The sequence below is a fragment of the Phyllobates terribilis genome, unplaced genomic scaffold, assembly GCF_046119375.1.
Source record: "Phyllobates terribilis strain yellow unplaced genomic scaffold, ASM4611937v1 Scaffold_13__5_contigs__length_258822181, whole genome shotgun sequence".
NCBI classification, from domain to species: Eukaryota; Metazoa; Chordata; class Amphibia; order Anura; family Dendrobatidae; genus Phyllobates; species Phyllobates terribilis.
In genome coordinates this window covers 188,223,086-188,248,488 of record NW_027362773.1, presented here as the reverse complement: position 1 = coordinate 188,248,488, position 25,403 = coordinate 188,223,086, and the positions used below count along the sequence as shown (strand labels likewise).

Below are 25,403 nucleotides of genomic sequence, written 5' to 3'. Positions count from 1 at the left end.
TATTAGATCAAGGTTATGCCCACATACCTCTCCTTGGTGAGCTCATATGATGACTAATCGTGGGATGTACTGGGTCTTTTAGAAGTTTAAAAGATCCCCATCTTTCGAGATATCTTCACCCCTGGAAGTCCCAGGTGGGAGATATCGTCATGTTTTCTATCACGATTTTACCTTTCTATAGAGATGAAACATGGCATGGATAGCATCATCCATTGGTTCGTTATTAAGTTGAATGGGTTAGAATGGCCTTACAGTGATGTGAGTGAAGGCTTTATGTTCGTCCCTTCACTACGACGCTGAAAATATAAATATCAGATCGATGCAAACCCCAATATTCATCACTGACCACTGGCACCAGAAAGACTGAGACCAGTCCTTTGATCTGAGGAAGCTCTTGCCTCAGAAGTGTACTTTTCCGCCTCTGAGTATACGAATCTTAGCCTTTTTGGTCGGTTCTAAGAGCAGATCTCTGCTGCAATTACCTGTTCACTGCAGGAGGTCCTACTTCAATGGAGGTTGAACTGTCAGCTCTTTCTCATTTCCCCAGTTATAATTAATCCCATATATTCAATGTGAGGGTGATATGTCCCCTCTCCGGAGATGTCTGTATGGTGGACAACCCCTTTAACAGTGCCTGCAGACCTTAATTAGAATGAATGAGAATGCAGCCCATGCCATAGAAATAAATTGTGACATTTAAATTGCCTATAACCACCACTAGGGGGAGCACACTGCATACATCCATACATACAGCTGCCATTGACGTCAATAGTGAGCTCCCCCTAGTGGTGGCTGGAGACTTATCCACCCATATAATCCTTCCATGAATAATTCAGTAATTAAAGGACTTGTCTAGGGTTAGAAAATCCCTTTAAACAGGTTTTTCATTACATCGCTATATTTAGATGATTGGCTGCAGCAGTTACATTCCAACAAAGAGTGGAGCAGCGGCGGAGAGGCAGCGCTGGATCTACGGAGGCTTCTGACAGTTGTTCTTGTTGTGTCACACAAATAACAGAATACAAAGTATCCGCTTGTAGGTTTATTATGTATTAGATTATACAACACAGGACACGGAGTAATGCACGTCATCTCTACAGGCAGCGGCCGCAGGGATCCAATGTACGGGGTCACTCGGGAACAGTCACAAATGGAAAAATCCTTATAATTGCAGTTTGGGTCCTTGATTTTCCGTCTGGAAGATTAAATGTGAGCGTGGTCATGGAAAAACAAACACGTCCGACGAGTGCAGGTGCCGGGGAGACGTCCTGTTCTCAGGGTGGTCCGCACAGCGCCTCGGGTCAGTGACTACTTTACAGCTGGGATTTCTCGGTAAAGAACCAAACAAATTGCAGCCATGTTGCACGCAAGACCCTGTTGAAGTCAATGGGAGCAAAGACGCTTGTGATTTGTGACCAGAAATCCAATGGGTTTTTATTTTTTTCCAAGAGTTGCGTTAGGTCAATGATCAATCATTAGAGTATAGTCTTCACTTTCCATGGGACCCTATCTATCTTTTGAGTGGAGGGCTCAGGGCCCCAATCCCTGGAAAGAAGGAGGTACAATGGGGCATATTTATCAAAACTGTCTAATTCTTAGTGCAAACTTAGGCTGTGTTCACACATTGCATTTTTTTCTTTGCAGTAAAGAAGCAGCTTCAAAAAAAGCATTTGCTGCGTTTTTTGCGGTACTTTTTGCTGCGTTTTTGCTGAGTTTTTACTGTCTCTTGTGCATGCTGATAAAGTTTAGTCCCCCCCCCCCCAAAAAAAAATATGATGCAACTTCCTTAAGATTTTCGCACCAAAATACAGCAAAACCTGATATCTGCGTTTTTGCTGCATCTTTGCACTGCTTTCTATGGTGAAAAAAACGCTGACATGCTGCAGTTTGCCAAATCAGTCTGTAAAAAAAAACAATGTGTGTGCATGAGATTTCTGAAATCTCATATCTTTTGCTGATACTGTAAGATGCAACTTAAAAAGTGCATAAAAAAACACAGCAAAAACGCAACATGTGAACATAGCCTTAGACTAAATTTTCTTAAAACACTCCAGATCCGTCACCACCGTCTGATAAAGTCCTCCGATTTTAACTGATTTAGTCTAAGACTGTGCTCCAAACTCATAAAGTGACGTGCGCCTCTTAATAACTTTGGCGCACCCTTCACCTTCCATGCACCAGTCAGGGACCGGAGCACATTTCTGTCGTAATTTATACAATGAATGGTGGACAGGCCCCATCTGAGCTCCAAACAACTTTTCAAAAAAGTTGTTAGCCCTGGTCGTAAAACGCCAAAAATTGCAACATTTTTGCACAACTTAGTGTTGCGCAAAAATGCTGCAATTTTTCAAGAAAGCTGTGACTCGCAACCTACATCGACCGTGACACAACCATGGCAAAAAATCAACAAAAAGAATGAATTTTTTTCGTCGCTGTTCACAAGTTGCACTTGACTTTGCCGCCACAGACTTGCATCGGAGTTGGCCGCTGTGTTTTACTGCAGGATCACACATGTAAAGCTTGTCTGAGACTTGCAGTTGCGTGACAAGTGCGGCCTCGCCTCCCTGATCACTCCCAGTCCACTCCTTTCCCCCAGGTCTTATTCTTCTAAAATAAGTTTTATAAAGCAGAAGGACATCAATTAACTTTGTGCACAGAAATGGAAGACAATAACAGACACCGATGACATTGTCACTGACTTTTTCCTACTGAATAAACCTAAGACAGGTTATGGCGCAGTCGCATGATGAATTATTCAGACTAGACAAGAATTTTTTTGTGTACATGATATATATATATATATACTGCTCAGAAAAATTAAGGGACCACAAATCACACATCAGATCTCATTACTGATAAAAATGGTGTAATTCTTGATAAAATGACGTATCGAAGGTCAATGGAAACCAAAGTCATTGACCAACTGTGAGCCGGATTCCAAATCCCCCCAAATATTAAAATAGAACATTGGAATCACAGCAGGATACAATTTGCATGAATTTTACCAGGCAACTTGACCCCATAATGTGTACAGCCTTGATGTGCCTGTTTGCACTAGCGACAATGTCCAGTCAATGCTCCTGATGGGACAGTGGATGGTGTCTTGGAGGTCTCCTTCCAGACCTGGATCAGGGCATCAGTGGCGACACGTGGTGGTGTCACCTAATGTCCCAGAATTTCTCAGTTTTACTCATGTTTGGAGAACGTGAGGATCTGTCAATGGTGTCAATGTCTCCATCATCCATGAACTGCCTACACAATCTGTCTCACATTGTCCTGCAGCAGGAGGAACCCAGGGCCCGTTGACAATGGCGCAGAGGACCTGCCAATTCTGGTGTTCTTTGGTGAATGCTAATGGAGCTACACAATGCTGGGGTGTCAGCTCAGGTCCCATTGCAGGACTCATGGAGTCTGTGTCTGACAGTTTGGTCAGGAACATGCACACCAGTACCTGCCGGAGGTCATTTTGCAGGACTCTTGTGGTTCCCACTGCCGGTTTGATGCCCTTCTACTCTGTCTGGCTCTTCTAGCGTCCTGGTATCTGCACCATGCCCTGGAGACAGTGCAGAGACACAACCAACCTTCTTGTGATGGCACGTGTGGATGTGCCATTCTGGAGGAGCTGGACAACCTGTGCAACCTGAATGGCCGGCAGGTATCGTCTCATGGAACCAGTAGTGACAAGGGCACAAATGCTAAACTAGAGAAAACCAGGAAGGATCAGGAGAGAGGACTTGCCTATGGATTGAGATCCAGGGGACCTCCATTCAAGGGATCACTAGAAGTCCCAAAAATTGAACCCGCAGTGGTCATACATCTATCACCTAAATGGCTGATAAGTGATGTTTATGGGACGGCCCCTCTAATAGACAGATCTGTATATTGCTTTGACCATCTATATATGATATGATCTTTGTTATATCTTCTAAAAATGCCTTTAAGGCTATCTCCATTTACTTATTTGATATTCGAAGATGGGGATGGAGAATCAGGGTTGTGATACTTATAGTGATGAGCGGAATGATTTGTAGGACTCATGGTACCTGGCAGCTAGATGGGAGGCCCACGAATCGATGCCCTCAACTCTAATGGTCACCGTAATAGGTATTAAATCATACTTTTATGCTATCAAGCATTTTTTAATACTTTGTTTTCGGGGATGTCTTACTTCATGTGCGGCCTCATATTTATCACACAGCATCTGTTTCTCGTCTAGTTTGCTACATGCTATAGGGTGTGTGGCGACATCTGCAGTAGAATTTCTGGTGCTGCCCATTTATTACATTTATCACCGAATATTCTCATACATAACACAGAGTGCAAATCTTCCATTCTCCTGATAATCTGCACTTGTCCCCCCATTATCAGTGCTCCTGATAATCTGCACTCGCCCCCTCATTTTCAGTTCTAATAATCTGCACTCATCCCCCTATTATCAGTGCTTCTGATTATCTTTACTCGTCCCCCCATTTTCACTTCTAATAATCTGCACTCGTCCCCCCATTATCAGTTCTCCTGATAATATGCACTCGTCCCCCCATTTTCAATTCTAATAATCTGCACTCGTCCCCCCATTTTCAGTTCTCCTGATAATCTGCACTTGTCCCCCCATTATCAGTGCTCCTTATAATCTGCACTCGTCCCCCCCATTTTCAGTTCTCCTGATAATCTGCACTCGTCCCCCCATTATCAGTACTCCTTATAATCTGCACTCGTCCCCCCATTTTCAGTTCTCCTCATAATCTGCACTCGTCCCCCATTATCAGTTCTCCTGATAATCGGCACTCATCCCCCCCATTATCAGTTCTCCTGATAATCGGCACTCATCCCCCCCATTATCAGTTCTCCTGATAATCGGCACTCGTCCCCCCATTTTCCTTCTTATGCCGTAATCCGAGGAAGCTGCAAATTTTCATCAACATGAGGTCAACAATTTCCTCCTCTTCTGATGCCTGTAAGAAAGATGCATTAATTTACAACAGCAAAGAATGATCCAACATATAATAGTGAGAGAGCGACCTCGGCCATGTTAATTCCGGATTTCACATTGAGGGGGTGGGAGATCCATAGATGGGACAAAGTTATGTGAAGGCTATGAACTTGTAGATTTCCTTAAATGGAGTCTGTCAGCAGAAAATGACTGATCAAACCAAGCACAGGCACTCGGTGCACCCTTGGTGTGGCCAAACAGTTCAGTGCAACTTCCTACCTACTTGTTTTCCATGTATTTCCTTCTTCTATGGCTCCTATAAAGCCAGAGCTGTCAATCAAAGATTGAATATCTAATATATAGAGGGTTTGTGGATTATATTTTATGTAATCCCATCCACGTGCTGCAGAGAAAATCTGATGCACAGCAAAGGGGGAAAGTTGCAGAATTTCTGCAACAAACTCTGGAGAGTTTGGTGGAACCTTTTTCCTTGTGGAATCAGCGTCAGTGGACGTATCCATACTCTGAGCAACGCTTATAGATTATGTTCTGCATAGTGCAGGACATGGGGTGGGTGCCTGGCCTCTGTTCCTGGCGAGCTTGAATACCTGTGTCATGCACCACCCTGTGCTATCAGTCCAGGTATAAGCTCGAATTGAGACGTTCATGTGTCAAGGTCCAAGTATGGGCTGCGATGCAGGGACTGTCCGCACACAGTCCGAGTATGGGCTGCGATTCAGGGACTGTCCGCACACGGTCCGAGTATGGGCTGCGATGCAGGGACTGTCCGTACACGGTCTGAATATGGGCAGCGATGCAGGGACAGTCCGTACACGGTCCCAGTATGGGCTTCGATGCAGGGACTGTCCGTACACTGTCCAACTATGGGCTGCGATGCAGGGACTGTCCACAGTCGGTTCAAGTATGGGCTGCGATGCAGGGACTGTCAGCAGACGGTCCAAGTATGGGCTGCGATGCAGGGACTGTCCGTACACGGTCCAACTATGGGCTGCGATGCTGGGACTTTCCACACTCAGTTCAAGTATGGGCTGCGATGCAGGGACTGTCCACAGTCGGTTCAAGTATGGGCTGCGATGCAGGGACTGTCCACACACAGTCCAAATATGGGCTGCGATGCTGGGACTGTCCACACTCGGTTCAAGTATGGGCTGCGATGCAGGGACTGTCCGCACACGGTCCAAGTATAGGCTGCGATGCAGGGACTGTCCACACTCGGTTCAAGTATGGGCTGCGATGCAGGAACTGTCCGCACACAGTCCAAGTATGGGCTGCGATGCAGGGACTGTCCGCACACCGTCCAAGTATGGGCTGCGATGCAGGGACTGTCCGTACACGGTCCAAGTATGGGCTGCGATGCAGGGACTGTCCACACTCAGTTCAAGTATGGGCTGGGATGCAGGGACTGTCCGCACATGGTCCGAGTATGGGCTGCGATGCAGGGACTGTCCGCACAAGGTCCGAGTATGGGCTGCGATGCAGGGACTGTCCGCACACGGTCCGAGTATGGGCTGCGATGCATGGACTGTCCACACTCGGTTCAAGTATGGGCTGCGATGCAGGGACTGTCCTCACATGGTGCAAGTATGGGCTGCGATGCAGGGACTGTCCGTACACGGTCCAAGTATGGGCTGCGATGCAGGGACTGTCCGCACACTGCCACGGTCCGAGTATGGGCTGCGATGCAGGGACTGTCCACACTCGGTTCAAGTATGGGCTGCTATGCAGGGACTGTTGGCACACGGTCCAAGTATGGGCTGCGATGCAGGGACTTTCCGCACACGGTCCGAGTATGGGCTGCGATACAGGGACTGTCCACACTCAGTTCAAGTATGGGCTGGGATGCAGGGACTGTCCGCACATGGTCCGAGTATGGGCTGCGATGCAGGGACTGTCCGCACACGGTCCAAGTTTGGGCTGCGATGCAGGGACTGTCCGCACACGGTCCGAGTATGGGCTGCGATGCAGGGACTGTCCGCACACGGTCCGAGTATGGGCTGCGATGCAGGGACTGTCTGCACACGGTCCGAGTATGGGCTGCGATGCAGGGACTGTCCACACTCGGTTCAAGTATGGGCTGCGATGCAGGGACTGTCCTCACATGGTGCAAGTATGGGCTGCGATGCAGGGACTGTCCGTACACGGTCCAAGTATGGGCTGCGATGCAGGGACTGTCCGCACACGGCCACGGTCCGAGTATGGGCTGCGATGCAGGGACTGTCCACACTCGGTTCAAGTATGGGCTGCTATGCAGGGACTGTTGGCACACGGTCCAAGTATGGGCTGCGATGCAGGGACTTTCCGCACACGGTCCGAGTATGGGCTGCGATACAGAGACTGTCCACACTCAGTTCAAGTATGGGCTGGGATGCAGGGACTGTCCGCACATGGTCCGAGTATGGGCTGCGATGCAGGGACTGTCCGCACACGGTCCAAGTTTGGGCTGCGATGCAGGGACTGTCCGCACACGGTCCGAGTATGGGCTGCGATGCAGGGACTGTCCGCACACGGCCACGGTCCGAGTATGGGCTGCGATGCATGGACTGTCCACACTCGGTTCAAGTATGGGCTGCGATGCAGGGACTGTCCTCACATGGTGCAAGTATGGGCTGCGATGCAGGTACTGTCCTTACACGGTCCAAGTATGGGCTGCGATGCAGGGACTGTCCGCACACAGCCACGGTCCGAGTATGGGCTGCGATGCAGGGACTGTCCACACTCGGTTCAAGTATGGGCTGCTATGCAGGGACTGTTGGCACATGGTTCAAGTATGGGCTGCGATGCAGGGACTTTCCGCACACGGTCCGAGTATGGGCTGCGATACAGGGACTGTCCACACTCAGTTCAAGTATGGGCTGGGATGCAGGGACTGTCCGCACATGGTCCGAGTATGGGCTGCGATGCAGGGACTGTCCGCACACGGTCCAAGTTTGGGCTGCGATGCAGGGACTGTCCGCACACGGTCCGAGTATGGGCTGCGATGCAGGGACTGTCAGCACATGGTCCGAGTATGGGCTGCGATAGAGGGACTGTCCGCACACGGTCCAAGTATGGGCTGCGATGCATGGACTGTCCACACTCGGTTCAAGTATGGGCTGCGATGCAGGGACTGTCCTCACATGGTGCAAGTATGGGCTGCGATGCAGGGACTGTCCGTACACGGTCCAAGTATGGGCTGCGATGCAGGGACTGTCCGCACACGGCCATGGTCCGAGTATGGGCTGCGATGCAGGGACTGTCCACACTCGGTTTAAGTATGGGCTGCTATGCAGGGACTGTCAGCACACGGTCCAAGTATGGGCTGCGATGCAGGGACTGTCCGCATACGGTCCGAGTATGGGCTGCGATACAGGGACTGTCCACACTCGGTTCAAGTATGGGCTGGGATGTAGGGACTGTCCGCACACGGTCCGAGTATGGGCTGCGATGCAAGGACTGTCCGCACACGGTCCAAGTATGGGCTGCGATGCATGGCGAGTCTACTGACCAGAAGATGACAGCCTCATATGCCTATGAAGCTGAGAAGTTCAGGTGAGAAGACCCGCAGCGGTCTGTGAATCATGGTTCGTGCTTGGACCTTGACATATGGATGTCTGAATTTGGCCCTACACAGTAACCTGTATTACAATTCCTCCAGTGTCCACACGTCATGTCTGTGTAAGGGTGTGTGAGCGCCTGTGCATACTCTGCGTCACTCCCTGACAAAACAGGTACATGTGTAACGTGTGGTATATGTATCACGGTGGAATATTGAAAATGTGTGTTAATGTATTGTGATAAAGTAATATAGGGAAAGGATAAGATATAAGTGTAGGAATAAGATAAGGTTAGCTAAGTACCAGGGGTTCAGTAGAAGACAGGGGGCACTGTAGTGTGAGGAATAGGTAGAAGTTGTAGTTGTTGGGTCCAGGGGTTTTCCAAGTTGGGAAGGGGAGTGAAGTTATAAATAGAAGGATTACTTCCTGGTTTAGTCAGAGAGGGGAATACAGTTGAATTAGTTGGAACATTTAAGCATGTGCAGGAGGGATAACTGAGAGAAGTGGAGAAGTTCTGGGCCTTTGGGGACTGAAGGTCAGCAGACATGCAGCGATAAAAGAGGACACAGGAGAAGCAGACTAGGCCTGGAGCCTGAGAAAGTACGAGGAGCACGCTGAAGGGTAGTGTATACAGTATGCGGACGTCCGCCACTTTGTTCAGTCGGATGCTGCACCAGCAGAATAGTGGGTCAGGAAGAATGAAAACTGTATTGGAAGAGGAAGGCATTGCAGAGCCTGATGTAACACAGAATGCAGGGAGAGCTCAGGATGAGCAACAGAACATGTGCTGTACTGTATCTGCTATTGAAACTGTGACTGCTGTATCCCAATGTGCTGTCACCGAAGTTGTTCTGTTGAAAAAGGAACAAGAGTCTGTGCTTGATTGCCTGCCTGCAGCTGTGCTTGGAACCCTGAAGCAGATGGGACTCTCAAGGAAAACTGTGACTCACAAACTATAAGGCTGAGTTCACACGATGCGTTTTTCATGCGTTTCCGCGGCGTTTTTGCAGTTGCGTAAACGCCGCGGAAACGCATGAAAAACGCATGGTAGAAGGGCAGCAATGTTCCCCAATGGAAATCCGCATGTGCTGTGCCCATGATGCGGATTTTTCCGCAGCGTAAACGCTGCGGTCAAAAATCCGCAGCATGTCAATTAATTTTGCGGAAACGCTGCTCTTTTGCCGCCATTGACTTGCATTAGAACGCATGGAATCCGCATCACTGTATATGTTGATGCGCTTTTCATGCGGTCTAATGTGCGGATGGTACCCGGGTGTGGATGAGAGGACTCTCATCCAGACCCAGGTACCATTAAAAAAAAAAGAATAAAATAAAAAATATATATATTCTCACCTTCTGACGGCCCGCGCTGCGTCCTGCCGGCTTCCCGCGCACTTCGCGGTTGAATGAAGGACCTTCGCTGGCGTCAGAGTCATGTGACGGGTCACGTGACGCTGACGTCGGAAGGTCCTACAGTCTTCACTACCGGCAGCCGGGACCGATGAAGCAGGACACCGGGGGCCATCAGAGGGTAAAATATATATTTATTTTTTTATTTTTTGACATTCACACACTATATAAATCCATGCCGGCTGCATGGATTTATATAGTGTGAAGTTGACAAGCACTTTCCAAGTGATGCTAAAATCGCTTGGGAAGCGCTTGTCAACCCGCATGCGGAAATGAAAGTGAAGACCGCTTCATTTCCGCATGTCCCTGGCAGGAAACCGCATGTACAATCCACATGCATTTTTTCCTGCCAGAGAGATGCAGAAACGCTCAGGAAAAAATCCTGAGCATTTCTGCATCGTGTGCACATACCCTAAGACAGACTGGACATTATTTATTCTTTGTGGGGAGTCAGGGTGTGGGAGCCAAGCAGCAGCCCCTCGCCACAACTACCACCCTGCACCCCTCACATCTGACACCACAGAGTATATGTGTATGTGTGTATAATATCCTCTCTGCCATGGTGGTACTACAGTGTAATCCCACCCTATAATCACTTACCTGGTGATTCTTTTGTTCTTCACTGAATGCCACCAGTATCACCGAAATGAAGAGATTGAGTACCACGAAAGTCATAAAGATAATACAGGATCCAACCAGGAAAGAGCCCAAAATGGGATTATAATCCAGCACCTAAGAATGGACAGACATGGGATAATCAGCTGGAGTCCTCAATGAGGCTTTATACGGAAGTGTCAGTGTTTTGTGGTAAAGGATCTCTGATTCTTAACTGGGGTGATTAGGAGAATCTATTATTTGGGGTATTTTCCCCTTTGGGTGCTCCACCTCATCTGCAGCCAGGAATCAGGTTTTATGGTGGTTGCACCAATCACAAGAATGGCCATTATTGGCGGCAGCGCGGACCGTACCTCCTCGTAGTTGAAGATTCCCAGCTGAAGGCTGACCATGGTCTTGGCGGAGTCGAACACGGTCTTGTAAGAATTCAGCTTCCATCCAAATATCAAATTACACTGCAAGAGAGAAAAATATGATGATTTCTCATCATTTTTGACATATACGGAACTTTGAGTTACTTCTCCTCTAGTCCTATCATTGTAGTAATAGCAGTGATGGGCGGAGGGCAGACCCTCTACTGCAATGCAAAAGGGGACATGGAAGTACTAGTCATCTAAATGTACAGAAAAACAAATGGATCTTTGCTCACCCTCCCCAGGTCCAGCGCTGAGTCTCTGCTGCTGTTCCCAGTATCTTTTATTATCTGCATTGCTGAACTCACACCGAGTCAGTCACTATGCTCCAGAGCTCACTGATTGTCTGCAGCGCTGTCGATGTGACTTCAGAGCTGCAGACAAATAACAGACACCTGGAGCAGCAGTGGAGACTCAGTGCTGGACCCGGGAAGGGTGAGTATTGCACAGTTTGTTTGTTTTTTTAAACAAACTGCAGATGGGGGGGAAAGGGTTTTTTAACCCTTTTATAGAGTTTTACCATAAAAATATACCTATTCGACACCGCCGCTGTGGCTGGAGCAGAGATGGGAAAACTTGATATATTCATGCAGCGCAATACATTGGATAGAAAAAATGTATTCTTGGAAAAACCTTTTAAAGGGGTTGTCCACAATAATAAAAATGACTCGGAGAATGAACCTGGAGCCCCCCAAAAAAACAATGGCGGAATTGCAAGGAGTTCTGATTCTTGGAGGAAAATGAATAAAAATTAAAGTTCAAAAAATTAAAATTAAATAAAAAAAAGTTTTTTAAAAAATTAAAAAGGTGATGGAAATACTCACAGCAATTGAATAGGCCAGAAACATCACAGCAATGACAGTAATAAATCCAGAGATGTCTCCCCAGGCTCGGCGCAGGGTCGCCGTGATCATGTTAAGTTTCGGGTTGAGTCTTAGCAGATGCCACAATTTAATGGTTGACAGAAGTACTAGGAAGGCAATCAGGTAGCCCAAGGCGGCATCGGCCGCTGCGGTTTCATTAAAGCTTACAAACCTAGAAGAAAATAACAAGAAAATACAATTGCAATATTTTATTACATGTCCACTATAATAATAAAAGTGCAATAAAAGCAAGAACTTATTCGTAAAGAGGGAAAAGTTTGCTTTGTATCATAAATGAGTAAAAAATGGAAACACATCTTTTTTATGGGAACATTTTTGGGTGCATATAACATTTTGACCACCAATTCTGGCCTTTCGATTCCTTTTCCTGATTCTGTATTTTTTTGCAAATATTTATTAGTTCAAGCACCTACATATGCCGCAATAGCAAATGTGTTATTTTTTTAATTTTTTTTCACATTTTGCTATTTATGTTTGGTGAAATTTTGTGATTTAAACTTTTATTATTTTGGGGGGTGGCTGGGGGTTGTTTTATATTTTTTTAAATATATTTTTCATTTTTTAAAAAGTGGGGACTTGAACCTGTGATCTCCTGATCCACTGCAATACAACAGTATTGCAGTGCATTGTGAAACAGACAATTTCCTATGAAGCTAATCCATGGGAGATCTCACATGGCAGACATGTGTACCTTCAATATTCTTCTGAATATGTTCGCCTTCTGAAGGTCAGCTTTAGATTAAAGTACGTCTCCAAAGGGGCTCCATTCATTCATTCTAATATTTATTGGGGTGTACTGACTTACCCCTGACAAATGTTGTTGGGGAAAATGTGGTGGGTCATGTTGACTTTTAACATGCCCGATTATTCTCATAGGAGATAAGACGCTAGCAGAGGCGTCTGGGGGCCACTGACTCCTGTCTCCTCATTCAGGACACATGAAGGCTCAGCTGAGGATGATGGTGAGGGATAACTGACGCCAAATATGTGTGTATTTTAGGGACTACCCCTGCTGCCTGCGAGTGCGCACTAACACTGCCTGAGTCTCCATACTTCGGGATGTATCTGTGTAGCGAATGGCAGCAGCAAAGAGAAAGGGAAGCCAATGAAGAGCATGACACTGACTCTGGTGCCTGCCCATACGGACACTTAGTGAGTGAGGATGGTCTCATGCAGTGTCAGTGCGCATGCACAGACACAAGAGCTGAGTTCAGACAGAGCTCGCCTCTGGGCAAGAGAGCACTGTCAAATAGAAGTTCCCAAAAATAAAAATTGAGGGGGCCTAATAGTGAAGTGAGACTTTGGCCACACCGAGGGTGCACCAAAGCTTCTCATTTGCATTTGAGTTAAAAGTGCTTTCCTCAGGCAACTAAAATGTACAGTGTTAGTATGATTATTTTTTTTTTAATAAATCCCCTACATCACTGTACAGCTAGTTTAATATATACAGTGTCGGACTGGGCTGGCAAAGGCCCACCAGTAACATTGATTCTTGGGACCCACTGTTCAGCTACATGCAAAAAAATAACCTGACCCTAGTACACAAATTTAGTTTTGCTTCTACGTAATATCTTTAATGAATTATTAGATACCTTTTTCTGCAAATTGTTAATCAAGTGTAATAGAACTGCTCATTAGGACTCCTTCAGAGGGGCCTACCGGAGAATTCTCCTGTTCTCCGATGGGCCAGTCTGAGCCTGAATATACATTTTAGGGGTGAAAGAATCTTTATTGTAACAGTCAAGTGCTGAGAAAAGTGTTTTACATTGTAATCCACCGTTCTATCTTTTTTTTTTTTATTGGCTTGTTTGCTAGTTAAATTTGGATTAAAGAAGTCGCTTCTTTCTTGGTTCAAAGTACATTGTCCGAACACTAATGCCAGGAAATATTTCACGCTGACTAATCCGCTGGGCATCGGCTGCACTTTCTGTACAAAGCATTTCATGTATTGTGAGTTTATGAAGGATGGATCATGGGGAAGACAGGTCTGATTTACTCATCCTTGTGGTCCTGGTAGTAGTTGATTTCTCGGTTTCCAAGGATGGTTCTTTTCACAAAGACGGATAAGGCGCTCCAACTGATGAGAATTATCGTCAACTCCAGCAGGTTCCACTTACTCCGAAAATATCCCCATCTCAGCGTCTTCAGAAGTTTCCCCTGTAATCAGTGTAAAATATAATGTTACCGAAAATGGATCTGTACTTATCAAAAATGTTCACATATGACCAGAAGTTTGGATCAGTGACGGTCTGAGTGCTACGACCCCCGCTGATTGCTGAGACAAATGAGCTACTCTCCTCCGAAACTGAAGATGGGTCCAATGGTTTATCGACGCTCAGCCTCCGTTTTAGTGACCAGTTAAAGCTTTTCTACTTTTTATTTTTAAAGTAAAGTTCCACATTATTTGTGAAGCCTGGGGAAAAAAAAATCGGCCTCGTTCTCTCCTCTTTGTGTCATAGCTTTTCATCAGCTAAATGACGTTAAGAAAAACAATCTATATATTCACTTTTAAAAATTCTAGAAGTTTGTGTGTAAGACTGTGTCTCTACGGTAACAGACTACAAACAAACGCTGCGTTGTCAGATCCTGCAGTCATACCTCGTTTCTTCTATCCTTTACTCCTTGCTAACCTTTAAGAAGATTGTGCAACTAAGCAAAATGCAAGGAAACCAAGAGAGCATGAGCACAGGTTGGAGAAATCTGGCCGCATGTGTAATATATAAAGGGGTATTCCGATCATAACAAATTATGTTATCAACAGGATTGGTGCTAACTACTGGACCCCCACTGATTGCAGTAATTAATGTAGCAGCGGTCATGAATGCATGCACATCTTTATGGAACTGTCGGAGATATCCGAGTGCTTTACACAGCTATCGGTCATCATTCCCTGTCACGGGTGTGTCAGGTGTGACAGACAGTCGTTCTGGATCCAGCTGTAGAAGGTCACTGCGCTTGGCTCTGCAGGCACCTTCCTGATCTTTTCTTCTCTGTAGTGTAGTGATATCCTTCTTTCTCTAGAACCTAGCAGTGACCTCCACTTTCTGCTGCTAATTGACATGCCCTTGCTGGATGTTTAAATACATTCAGTCTCCCAGAGAGTCGCTGGTGATAGCTCTATTTTCCTCTGTCCTGGCCTGAAGTACCAGTAGTCGGCTAGTGTCTTCTTGGAGTTCCCTTGGAGGATAGTTGGCGTGATCTCTCTGGTGTCTTCTCAAGCTAAGTGTATTCCCTTGTCTGTTTACCTGTTTGTCTTTAGTTGCAGTGGAGACTGACTAGTGCTCACCCCGTCCCCTCCCTATCTAGGGCCTATTGCTAGGGGCAGTCAGGAATTAGGTTTCCTGCTCGGCAATAGGTGCAGAACCCATTTACGGACATTAGGGGAGGCAGGTTGTTGTCATATCTGCTTAGGGGTCTACACTCCCCCTTTCCCTAGTGTTTGGGCTTCCTCCTCCTCTTCCCGTTATTGTGCACTTAGTCTTTCCTTCACATTGCGTGACATTCCCATAACCTCAAAAATGGAGCGGCAGCGTGCTACAGGGGATACAAGTCCCCCATTACGGTGATCAGAGAGGGTCCCAGAGGTCTCACCCCCCACAATCTAGTAATTATCTCCTCTCTTGTAGATAAATGAAAACTTGTTATAGTTGGAATACCCCTTTAGATGTCTATGTGGATTACATTTCTAGGGTATGAATATTACAGTCATGTGAGGCCGGACTTTACCCAGACATCAATACCTGTAGCACCATGTAGTAAATGACAAAGAGAAAATATAAAACTTCAGCCGCCACAACAAAGATGTGTAAGCCATCGGTGTACGGATACAAGCGGATGCTCTGCAGATTGGCGCGAGGCAGAAAGGTGCCTGAAAGACGAGAAGAAGAAGGTGACACTCTGATTTTCTTTCCATAATTGCTGATCAATAGTCTACAAATTTTATTATTGAAGTCCTTACCTAATGCATTTGTTTCGAACATCAGCCTGACGAGGCAGAAGAGGTTGACGTTGGCGTTGTAGATGGTGAACTCCACAAAAACCGCCCTGGTGTAAGTGTCTAACCAGAGATTGTCAAAGAGATACTGCAGAACCCTGCAAGTGATAATGACGGAAATATTAGTATCCATATTAAGGGTTAATATCCAGCAGTGGTGCAGTCTTTATATGAAGGGTTAATATCTGGCAGTGGTACTGTCACGGGTGTGTCAGAAGTGACAGATAGTCACCCTGCAGTTGGTTGCAGGAGATCTCTTTGTTTGGCATTACAGACACCTTCTTAGAAGCTGTATCTCTAGGACCCAGAGGCTACCTCTCTCTGGCTAATTAACACCCTGGCCTGGGTGTATAAATACCTGCTGTGTGCCAGAGGGAAGTGCCGGCGATATTCATTACTCCTTGTGAAGGCTGGAGCAAGAGCAGTACTTCTACCGCTCTGGTGCTAGAGGACGTGTGCTCATTTGTCTGGAGTCGACTAAAGCTAAGCAATTGTCCCTTATTTGTCCTCCCTTGTTGTCTTTAGTGTTCAGTGGGGATCGACTAGTGCTCATACCCTCCCTTCGCTAGTCTAAGCCTAACGCCAGGGAAAGACAGTTTGAGGTACGCGTGCGGCGATTGGTGAAGAACCAATATAGGGACATTAGTGGAGACAGAGTGACACTAGATCAACCTAGGAGGTCTCCACTCCTCCCTTTCCTTAGAGTCTGGGCTCCCTTTCCCTCTTCCCTTTGTGCTGCACTTAGTCTTTCCCACACCTGGCGTGACAGGTACACTCTGTATATGGAGGATTAGTATCCGGCAGTGGGGCATTCTATACATGGTGGATTAGTATCCAGCATTGTGGCACTCTATATATGGTGGATTAGTATGTGGAAGTGAGGCACTCTATATATGGTGGATTAGTATGTGGAAGTAGGGCACTCTATATATCGAGGATTATTATCTGGCAGTGGTGCACTCTATATATGGTGGATTAGGACCAGGCAGTGGTGCACTCTATATTTGGTGGATTAGTATCCGGCATTGGGACACTCTATATATGGTGGATTAGTATCCAGCAGTGGAGCACTCTATATATGGTGGATTAGAACCCGGCAGGGGGCACTCTATATATGGTGGATTAGTATGTGGAAGTGGTGCACTCTATATATAGTGGATTAGTATCCTGCAGGGGGCACTCTATATATGGTGGATTAGTATCCATCAATGGGGCACTCTATATATGGTGGATTAGTATCCGGCAGTGGGGCACTCAATATATGGTGGATTAGTATCCGCCAGTGGGGCACTCAATATATGGAGGATTAGTATCTGGCAGTGGGGCACTCTATATATGGAGGATTAGTATCTGGCATTGGGGCACTCTATATATGGAGGATTAGTATTCGGCAGTGGGGCACTCTATATCCTGTGGATTAGTATCCGGCACTGGGGCACTCTATATATGGTGGATTAGTATGAGGAAGTGGGGCACTCTATATATGGAGGATTATTTTCTGGCAGTGGTGCACTCTATATATGGTGGATTAGTATCCGTCAGGGGGAACTCTATATATGGTGGATTAGTATCCGGCAGTGGTGCACTCTATATATGGTGGATTAGTATCTGGCAGTGGGGCACTCTATATATGGATGATTAGTATCTGGCAGTGGGGCACTCTATTTATGGAGGATTATTATATGGCAGTGGGGCACTCTATATATGGAGGATTAGTATCTGGCAGTGGGGCACTCTATATATGGAGGATTAGTATCTGGCAGTGGGGCACTCTATATATGGAGGATTAGTATCTGGCAGTGGGGCACTCTATATATGGAGGATTAGTATCCGGCAGTGGGGCACTCTATGTATGGTGGATTAGTGTGGGGCACTCTATATATGGAGGATTAGTATCTGGCAGTGGGGCACTCTATGTATGGTAAATTAGCACCCGGCAGTGGGGCACTCGATATATGGTGGATTAGTATCTGGCAGTGGGGCACTCTATATATGGTAGATTAGTATCCGGCACTGGGGCACTCTGTATATGGTGGATGAGAATGTGGAAGTGGGGCACTCTGTATATGGTGGATTAGTATGTGGCAGCAGGGCACTCTATATATGGAGGATTATTATCTGGCAGTGGTGCACTCTATATATGGTGGATTAGTATTCGGCAGTGGTGCACTCTATATATGGAGGATTAGTATCTGGCAGTGGGGCACTCTATATATAGTGGATTAGTATCCAGCAATGGGGCAATCTGTATATGGTGGATTAGTATCTGGCAGTGGGGCACTCTATATATGGAGGATTAGTATCCGGCAGTGGGGCACTCTATATATGGTGGATTAGTATCCGACAGTGGGGCACTCTATATATGGAGGATTAGTATCCGGAAGTGGGGCATTCTATATATGGAGGATTAGTATCTGGCAGTGGTGCACTCTATATATGGTGGATTAGTATCCGGCAGTGGGGCACTCTATATATGGAGGATTAGTATCCGGCAGTGGGGCACTCTATATATGGTGGATTAGTATACGGTAGTGGGGCACTCTATATAAGGAGGATTAGTATCTGGCAGTGGGGCACTCTATATATGTTAAATTAGCACCCGGCAGTAGGGCACTCTATATATGGTGGATTAGTATCTGGCAGTGGGGCACTCTATATATGGCGGATTAGTATCCGGCACTGGGGCACTCTATATATGGTGGATTAGTATGTGGCAGTAGAGTACTCTATATATGGAGGATTATTATCTGGCAGTGGTTCACTCTATATATGGTGGATGAGTATCCGGCAGAGGGGCACTCTATATATGGTGGATTAGTATCCAGCAATGGGGCAATCTATATATGGTGGATTAGTATCCGGCAGTGGGGCACTCTATATATGGTGGATTAGTATCCGGCAGTGGGGCACTCTATATATGGTGGATTAGTATCCGACAGTGGGGCACTTTATATATGGAGGATTAGTATCCAGCAGTGGGGCACTCTATATATGGAGGATTAGTATCTGGCAGTGGTGCACTCTATATATGGTGGATTAGTATCCGGCAGTGGGGCACTCTATATATATGGTAGATTAGTATCCGGCAGTGGGGCACTCTATATATGGAGGATTAGTATCCGGCAGTGGGGCACGCTATAATATGATGGAATAGTATCCGGCAGTGGGGCACTCTATATATGGAGGATTAGTATCTGGCAGTGGGGCACTCTATATATGGTGGATTAGTATGTGGCAGTAGGGCACTCTATATATGGAGGATTATTATCTGGCAGTGGTGCACTCTATATATGGTGGATTAGTATGTGGCAGTAGGGCACTCTATATATGGAGGATTATTATCTGGCAGTGGTGCACTCTATATATGGTGGATTAGTATCCGGCAGCGGGGCACTCTATATATGGTGGATTACTATCCAGCAATGGGGCAATCTATATATGGTGGATTAGTATCCGGCAGTGGGGCACTCTATATATGGTGGATTAGTATCCGGCAGTGGGGCACTCTATATATGGTGGATTAGTGTTATGATCTGCTACAGAGACTAAGGAAAGACAGGAGATCTGTCCCTACAATAGAACTAAACTAGATCCCTACGATGTAACGGGGAACCTGATCCTGCGATCAGACCCGCTAAAGTCCTCGGCTAGTCTGTACGAAGACCTATAGATGTGAGGGAGGGATCCCTACAAGAACTAGGGACTGGGATAAGTTGGACACCTCCTAGCAGAAATAGTAGCAGTCAAAGACAAACACACAACAAAAAGCATAGAGGTCAGAAGACCTAGCAAAACTAACAGAGAACGGCAACAGAGCACCAAGCTAGCTCAAGAGTAGTAAATACAATGAAGTCCAGCAAGGCCAGGAGGGCGGAGCCGGATTAAATAGGCAAAAATGGTCATGTGACCAGCAAACTTAAAAAAACCTAACAGGAGAGTTCTAACAGTACCCCCTCTTCTAAGAGGATCCTCCGGTTCCCCTAGGCCCAGGCTTACCAGGAAACCTCCTGTGAAACGCTCTGACAAGTCTGGAAGCAGAAACATCATCCGCCCTCACCCATGAGTTATCCTCAGGTCCGAAACCCTTCCAAGCGACGAGATACTGCAAACTCCCTCTATACCGTCTAGAATTTAGGATGCGGGAAATTTCATATTCCCCGTCCTCCACCACCGGAGGAACAGTGGCAGAGGCGTCACCATCCGACACATCAGCTTTTTTCAACAGAGAAACATGAAACACCGGGTTAATCTTCCAGGACGTAGGAACCTCCAACCTAACAGCAGATTGGTTAACTATCTGAAGCACCTTAAAGGGCCCTACGAACTTGGGACCCAATTTTTTAGAAGGAATCCTCAATCGCAGATTCTTAGAGGACAACCAAACCATGTCACCAACAGCAAACAAAACCTCTTGCCGTTTCCTATCAAAGTACCTCTTAGATTTTTTGTTAGCTTCCTGAAGATTACCACGCACATCCGTCCAAACTCTCTCCAAATCACCGGAAAAACTCTCCTCCTCAGGCACAGCCGAAACCAATTTGGAGAATGACCCAAAAGACGGATGTCTCCCAGAACAACAAAAAAAAGGCGAACACCCAGCAGAAGAGGATGTATGGTTGTTAAGAGCAAATTCAGCAAGTGGCAGAAACTCAGACCACCCCTCTTGATTGTCTGCCACAAAACAACGCAAGAACTGCTCAACATCCTGGTTCTTCCTTTCTGTCTGGCCATTAGACTCAGGATGATATCCGGATGAAAACGACAAATGAACTCCCAACCTGTCACAAAAGGCACGCCAAAAACGAGCCACGAACTGAGGTCCCCTATCAGAAACAATGTCAGTAGGAACACCATGTAGTCTGACAATTTCCTTGACAAAGGCCTTAGCGAGTGTCTTAGCGCAAGGCAGTTTGATGAAGGGAACCAAGTGACACATCTTGCTAAAACGGTCCACGACCACCCAGATGACCGTGAAACCTTCAGAGGGGGGAAGGTCAGTAATAAAGTCCATAGCCAGATGTGTCCAAGGTGCACTAGGAACCTCCAGAGGGCAAAGCAACCCCGCAGCAGGAGCATGCGAAGACTTGGATCTTGCACACACAGTACATTGGCGCACCCACTTAATGACTTCCTTCTGCCATCCAGGCCACCAAAAACTGCGACTCACAAGTCTCTTGGTCTCAGAAATTCCTGGATGACCTGCCAACCGAGACTCATTACACTCAACAAACAAATCTCTCCTAAAGGTCCTAGGCACAAACAACCTCACATGGGGAGTGTTAGATGGGGCATTCTCCTGAGCTTTAAGAATCTCATCCTCCAAAACGGAGTCCAAAGCAGCAATCACAACACCTTCTTGTAAAATGGTCTCCTCTTCCTCCTCAACACCGACCATGGGAGAAAAGCTGCGAGACAAAGCATCCGCTTTAACATTCTTGGTACCCGGGATGTAAGTAACGGAAAAATTAAACCGCGAGAAAAAAAGTGCCCACCTAGCCTGACGGGCATTCAAGCGCTTGGCAGCATCAAGATAGATCAGATTTTTATGATCAGTGAAAACCTGAATGGGAAATTTAGCACCTTCCAAGAGGTGACGCCAGTGTTCAAATGCGAGTTTAATCGCCAGCAATTCCCGATTACCAATATCGTAATTAAGTTCAGTCTCAGAAATTTTTTTTGAAAAAAAGGCACAGGGATGTACTCCATCCTTGTTTTCCTGAGACAACACCGCACCGACCCCCACCGAAGAAGCATCAACCTCAACCAAAAACGGCTTAGTCACATCAGGCTGCATAAGGATGGGAGCAGAGCTGAACCTCTCCTTTAGAAACACAAAAGCTTCAATGGCCTCCGTAGTCCACTGAACCGCATTAGCACCTTTCCTGGTGAGATAGGTCAGCGGTTTGACAATAATAGAAATTTTTTTTATGAATTTTCTGTAATAATTGGCGAAACCCAAAAACCTCTGTATCGATTTCAAACCAATAGGCCTAGGCCATTCCTGCACAGCTTGAACTTTAACCGGGTCCATCTCAAAGCCCTCGCTGGAGATAATGTAGCCCAAAAAACTAATTCTCTGTACAGCGAACTCACATTTCTCCAGCTTAGCAAAAAGCGAATTGTCCATTAATAACTGTAATACCTCACGTACGCTCCGCCAATGAGACTCCAGATCAGGCGAATAAATCAGAATGTCATCCAAATACACAACCACATTTTTGCCGATTAAAGGTCTAAGGATGTCATTAATAAGATTCTGAAAAAATGCTGGAGCATTGGTGAGACCAAAAGGCATAACCAGGTTCTCAAAATGACCCACTGGAGTGTTAAAAGCAGTCTTCCATTCATCACCCTCCTTCATGCACAACAAATTGTATGCCCCCCGGAGATCAATTTTAGAGAACCACTTGGCCCCCACTAACTGGTTAAATAAATCAGGAATCAATGGCAGTGGGTAAGGATTGCGTACAGTAATTTTATTAATCTCACGAAAGTCCAGACAAGGACGTAAACCGCCGTCCTTTTTTTTTACAAAAAAAAATCCAACAGCCACAGGAGACTTGGAAGGCCTAATGTGACCGGCGGCCAAGCTTGTCTGTATGTATTCCTCCAAAGCCTTTCTCTCAGGAATAGTAAGATTAAATAAACGACTTTTAGGAAGAGTCGCTCCAGGGACAAATTCAATGGTACAATCATAGTCTCTATGGGGAGGCAAAATTTGTGACTCCTCCTCAGAAAAAACTCTCCAAAAATCCTGAATAGGTACAGGTAATTCCCCTTTTTCCACAGCAGCAATGCGCCCGTTACAACACTTGTCATAACACTTAGGGCTCCAGGACTTAATTTCATTGGTAGACCAATCCAGTACAGGATTGTGCAATTTTAACCAGGGTAACCCCAATATTACTGGAGAAGGCAAATTATCCAATACCACCAAATCCAAATTCTCTTGATGAATACCATTAATAGTGAGGGGAAATTCACAGACCTTGTGAGTAACACTCTTCAAGGGAGAGCCATCAACAGAAACCACAGCAATAGGGGATGACAAAGTTTTAGGTTCTAATCTAAGTTTTTCCAAGAATCCCCCATCAATCACATTCAGAGTAGAACCACAATCCACAAATACCCGAAATTCAATTAATTCATCCTGAGCAGCAGTAGTGGCAGATAGGAATACTCCCTTAGAATTTAAACAGGCAATACGGGCATGACTGACCATTTTTTTTTCTTTCTTCATACGAAGCACACAGTTCTTAATAAAATGACCAGAATTTCCGCAATAGAAGCACAAGCCTTCAGAAAGCCTGCGGTCTTTTTCCTGAGAGCGGGGTGCCATTGCCCGAATCTCCATCGGCTCTCCATTGTCAGCACAGACCCTCTCAGGACTCGGAGCTGACATAGCAGAGGATTTGCTCTCATTAACCCTTGCACGCAGTCTCCTGTCCACCCGTATAGCTAATTGCATTGCCTCCTGCAAGTTTCCAGGTGTGGGATAAGCAATCAGTAAATCCTTAACCCTTTCACCTAGCCCTGCAAGAAACAAGCTTTTCAAAGCTGAATCGTTCCACCCCACCTGGGCAGACCACCGACGGAAGTGAGAACAATATTTTTCCACATTACCCGATCCCTGCCTCAAACGTCTTAATTCAGACTCAGCAGATGAGACACGATCAGGATCATCGTACAACAAACCCAAAGCAGAAAAAAAACTATCCACTGATCTAAAGCACGGATCACTAGGTTGGAGAGAGAAGGCCCATCCCTGAGGATCTTTGCGCAAAAGTGACATTATGAACCCTATGCGCTGTGATTCATCACCAGAGGATCCGGGTCTCAAACGAAAATACAATAAACAAGCATTTTTAAAAGAAAAAAAATCTTGTTGTTCGCCAAAAAATAGATCAGACAGACGTACCTTTGGTTCCACAAAATGTGCTCCAGAACAGCTACTCACGTGTTGTTGGAGCTTGGCCACCTCCAGAGAGAGTCCCTGCAAGCGTTGAGCCAAATCTTGAACCGAGACCATGATGGAAAACTGGAGGTCTTTCCTTAGAGAAAATTTTTTTTTTTTTTCTTTTAGGGCTGGACTTACTGTTATAATCTGCTACAGAGACTAAGGAAAAACAGGAGATCTGTCCCTACAATAGAACTAAACTAGATCCCTACGATGTAACGGGGAACCTGATCCTGCGATCAGACCCGCTAAAGTCCTCGGCTAGTCTGTACGAAGACCTATAGATGTGAGGGAGGGATCCCTACAAGAACTAGGGACTGGGATAAGTTGGACACCTCCTAGCAGAAATAGTAGCAGTCAAAGACAAACACACAACAAAAAGCATAGAGGTCAGAAGACCTAGCAAAACTAACAGAGAACGGCAACAGAGCACCAAGCTAGCTCAAGATTAGTAAATACAATGAAGTCCAGCAAGGCCAGGAGGGTGGAGCCGGATTAAATAGGCAAAAATGGTCATGTGACCAGCAAACTAAAAAAAAACTAACAGGAGAGTTCTAACAATTAGTATCCGACAGTGGGGCACTTTATATATGGAGGATTAGTATCCAGCAGTGGGGCACTCTATATATGGTGGATTAGTATCTGGCAAGGGGGCACTCTATATATGGCGGATTAGTATCCGGCAGTGGGGCACTCTATATATATGGTAGATTAGTATCCGGCAGTGGGGCACTCTATATATGGAGGATTAGTATCCGGCAGTGGGGCACGCTATAATATGATGGATTAGTATCCGGTAGTGGGGCACTCTATATATGGAGGATTAGTATCTGGCAGTGGGGCACTCCTATATATGTAAAATTAGCACCCGGCAGTGGGGCACTCTATATATGGTGGATTAGTATCTGACAGTGGGGCACTCTATATATGGCAGATTATTTTCCGGCACTGGGGCACTCTATATATGGTGGATTAGTATCCGACAGTGGGGCACTCTATATATGGAGGATTAGTATCTGACAGTGGTGCACTCTATATATTGTGGATTAGTATCTGACAGTGGTGCACTCTATATATTGTGGATTAGTATCCGGCAGTGGGGCACTCTATATATATGATGGATTAGTATCCGGCAGTGGGGCACTCTATATATGGAGGATTAGTATCTGGCAGTGGGGCACTCTATATATGTTAAATTAGCACCCGGCAGTGGGGCACTCTATATATGGCGGATTATTATCCGGCACTGGGGCACTCTATACATGGTGGATTAGTATCCGGCAGTGGGGCACTCTATATATGGTGGATTAGTATCCGGCAGTGGGGCACTCTGTATATGGTGGATTAGTATCCGACAGTGGGGCACTTTATATATGGAGGATTAGTATCCAGCAGTGGGGCACTCTATATATGGAGGATTAGTATCTGGCAGTGGTGCACTCTATATATGGAGGATTAGTATCTGGCAGTGGGGCACGCTATAATATGATGGATTAGTATCCGGCAGTGGGGCACTCTATATATGGAGGATTAGTATCTGGCAGTGGGGCACTCTATATATGTTAAATTAGCACCCGGCAGTGGGGCACTCTATATATGGAGGATTATTATCCGGCACTGGGGCACTCTATATATGGTGGATTAGT

General features: G+C 46.1%; 1 protein-coding gene across 1 annotated transcript in view; it reads right to left on the bottom strand.

Annotated features, from left to right (window-relative positions):
• Positions 1–4,640: 4,640 nt before the first annotated feature.
• Positions 4,641–25,403, bottom strand: part of LOC141174274 (polycystin-1-like protein 2) — an 88,040-nt gene continuing 67,277 nt past the window's right edge. Inside the window, exons 37-43 of the mRNA XM_073659121.1 lie at positions 15,765–15,898; positions 15,547–15,674; positions 13,803–13,963; positions 11,747–11,957; positions 10,863–10,964; positions 10,495–10,626; positions 4,641–4,952 (exon numbers count right to left, since the gene is read on the bottom strand). Coding sequence (XP_073515222.1) covers positions 4,839–4,952; positions 10,495–10,626; positions 10,863–10,964; positions 11,747–11,957; positions 13,803–13,963; positions 15,547–15,674; positions 15,765–15,898 — 982 coding nt within the window. The 3' untranslated portion in view covers positions 4,641–4,838. The remainder of the gene's footprint in view (positions 4,953–10,494; positions 10,627–10,862; positions 10,965–11,746; positions 11,958–13,802; positions 13,964–15,546; positions 15,675–15,764; positions 15,899–25,403) is intronic.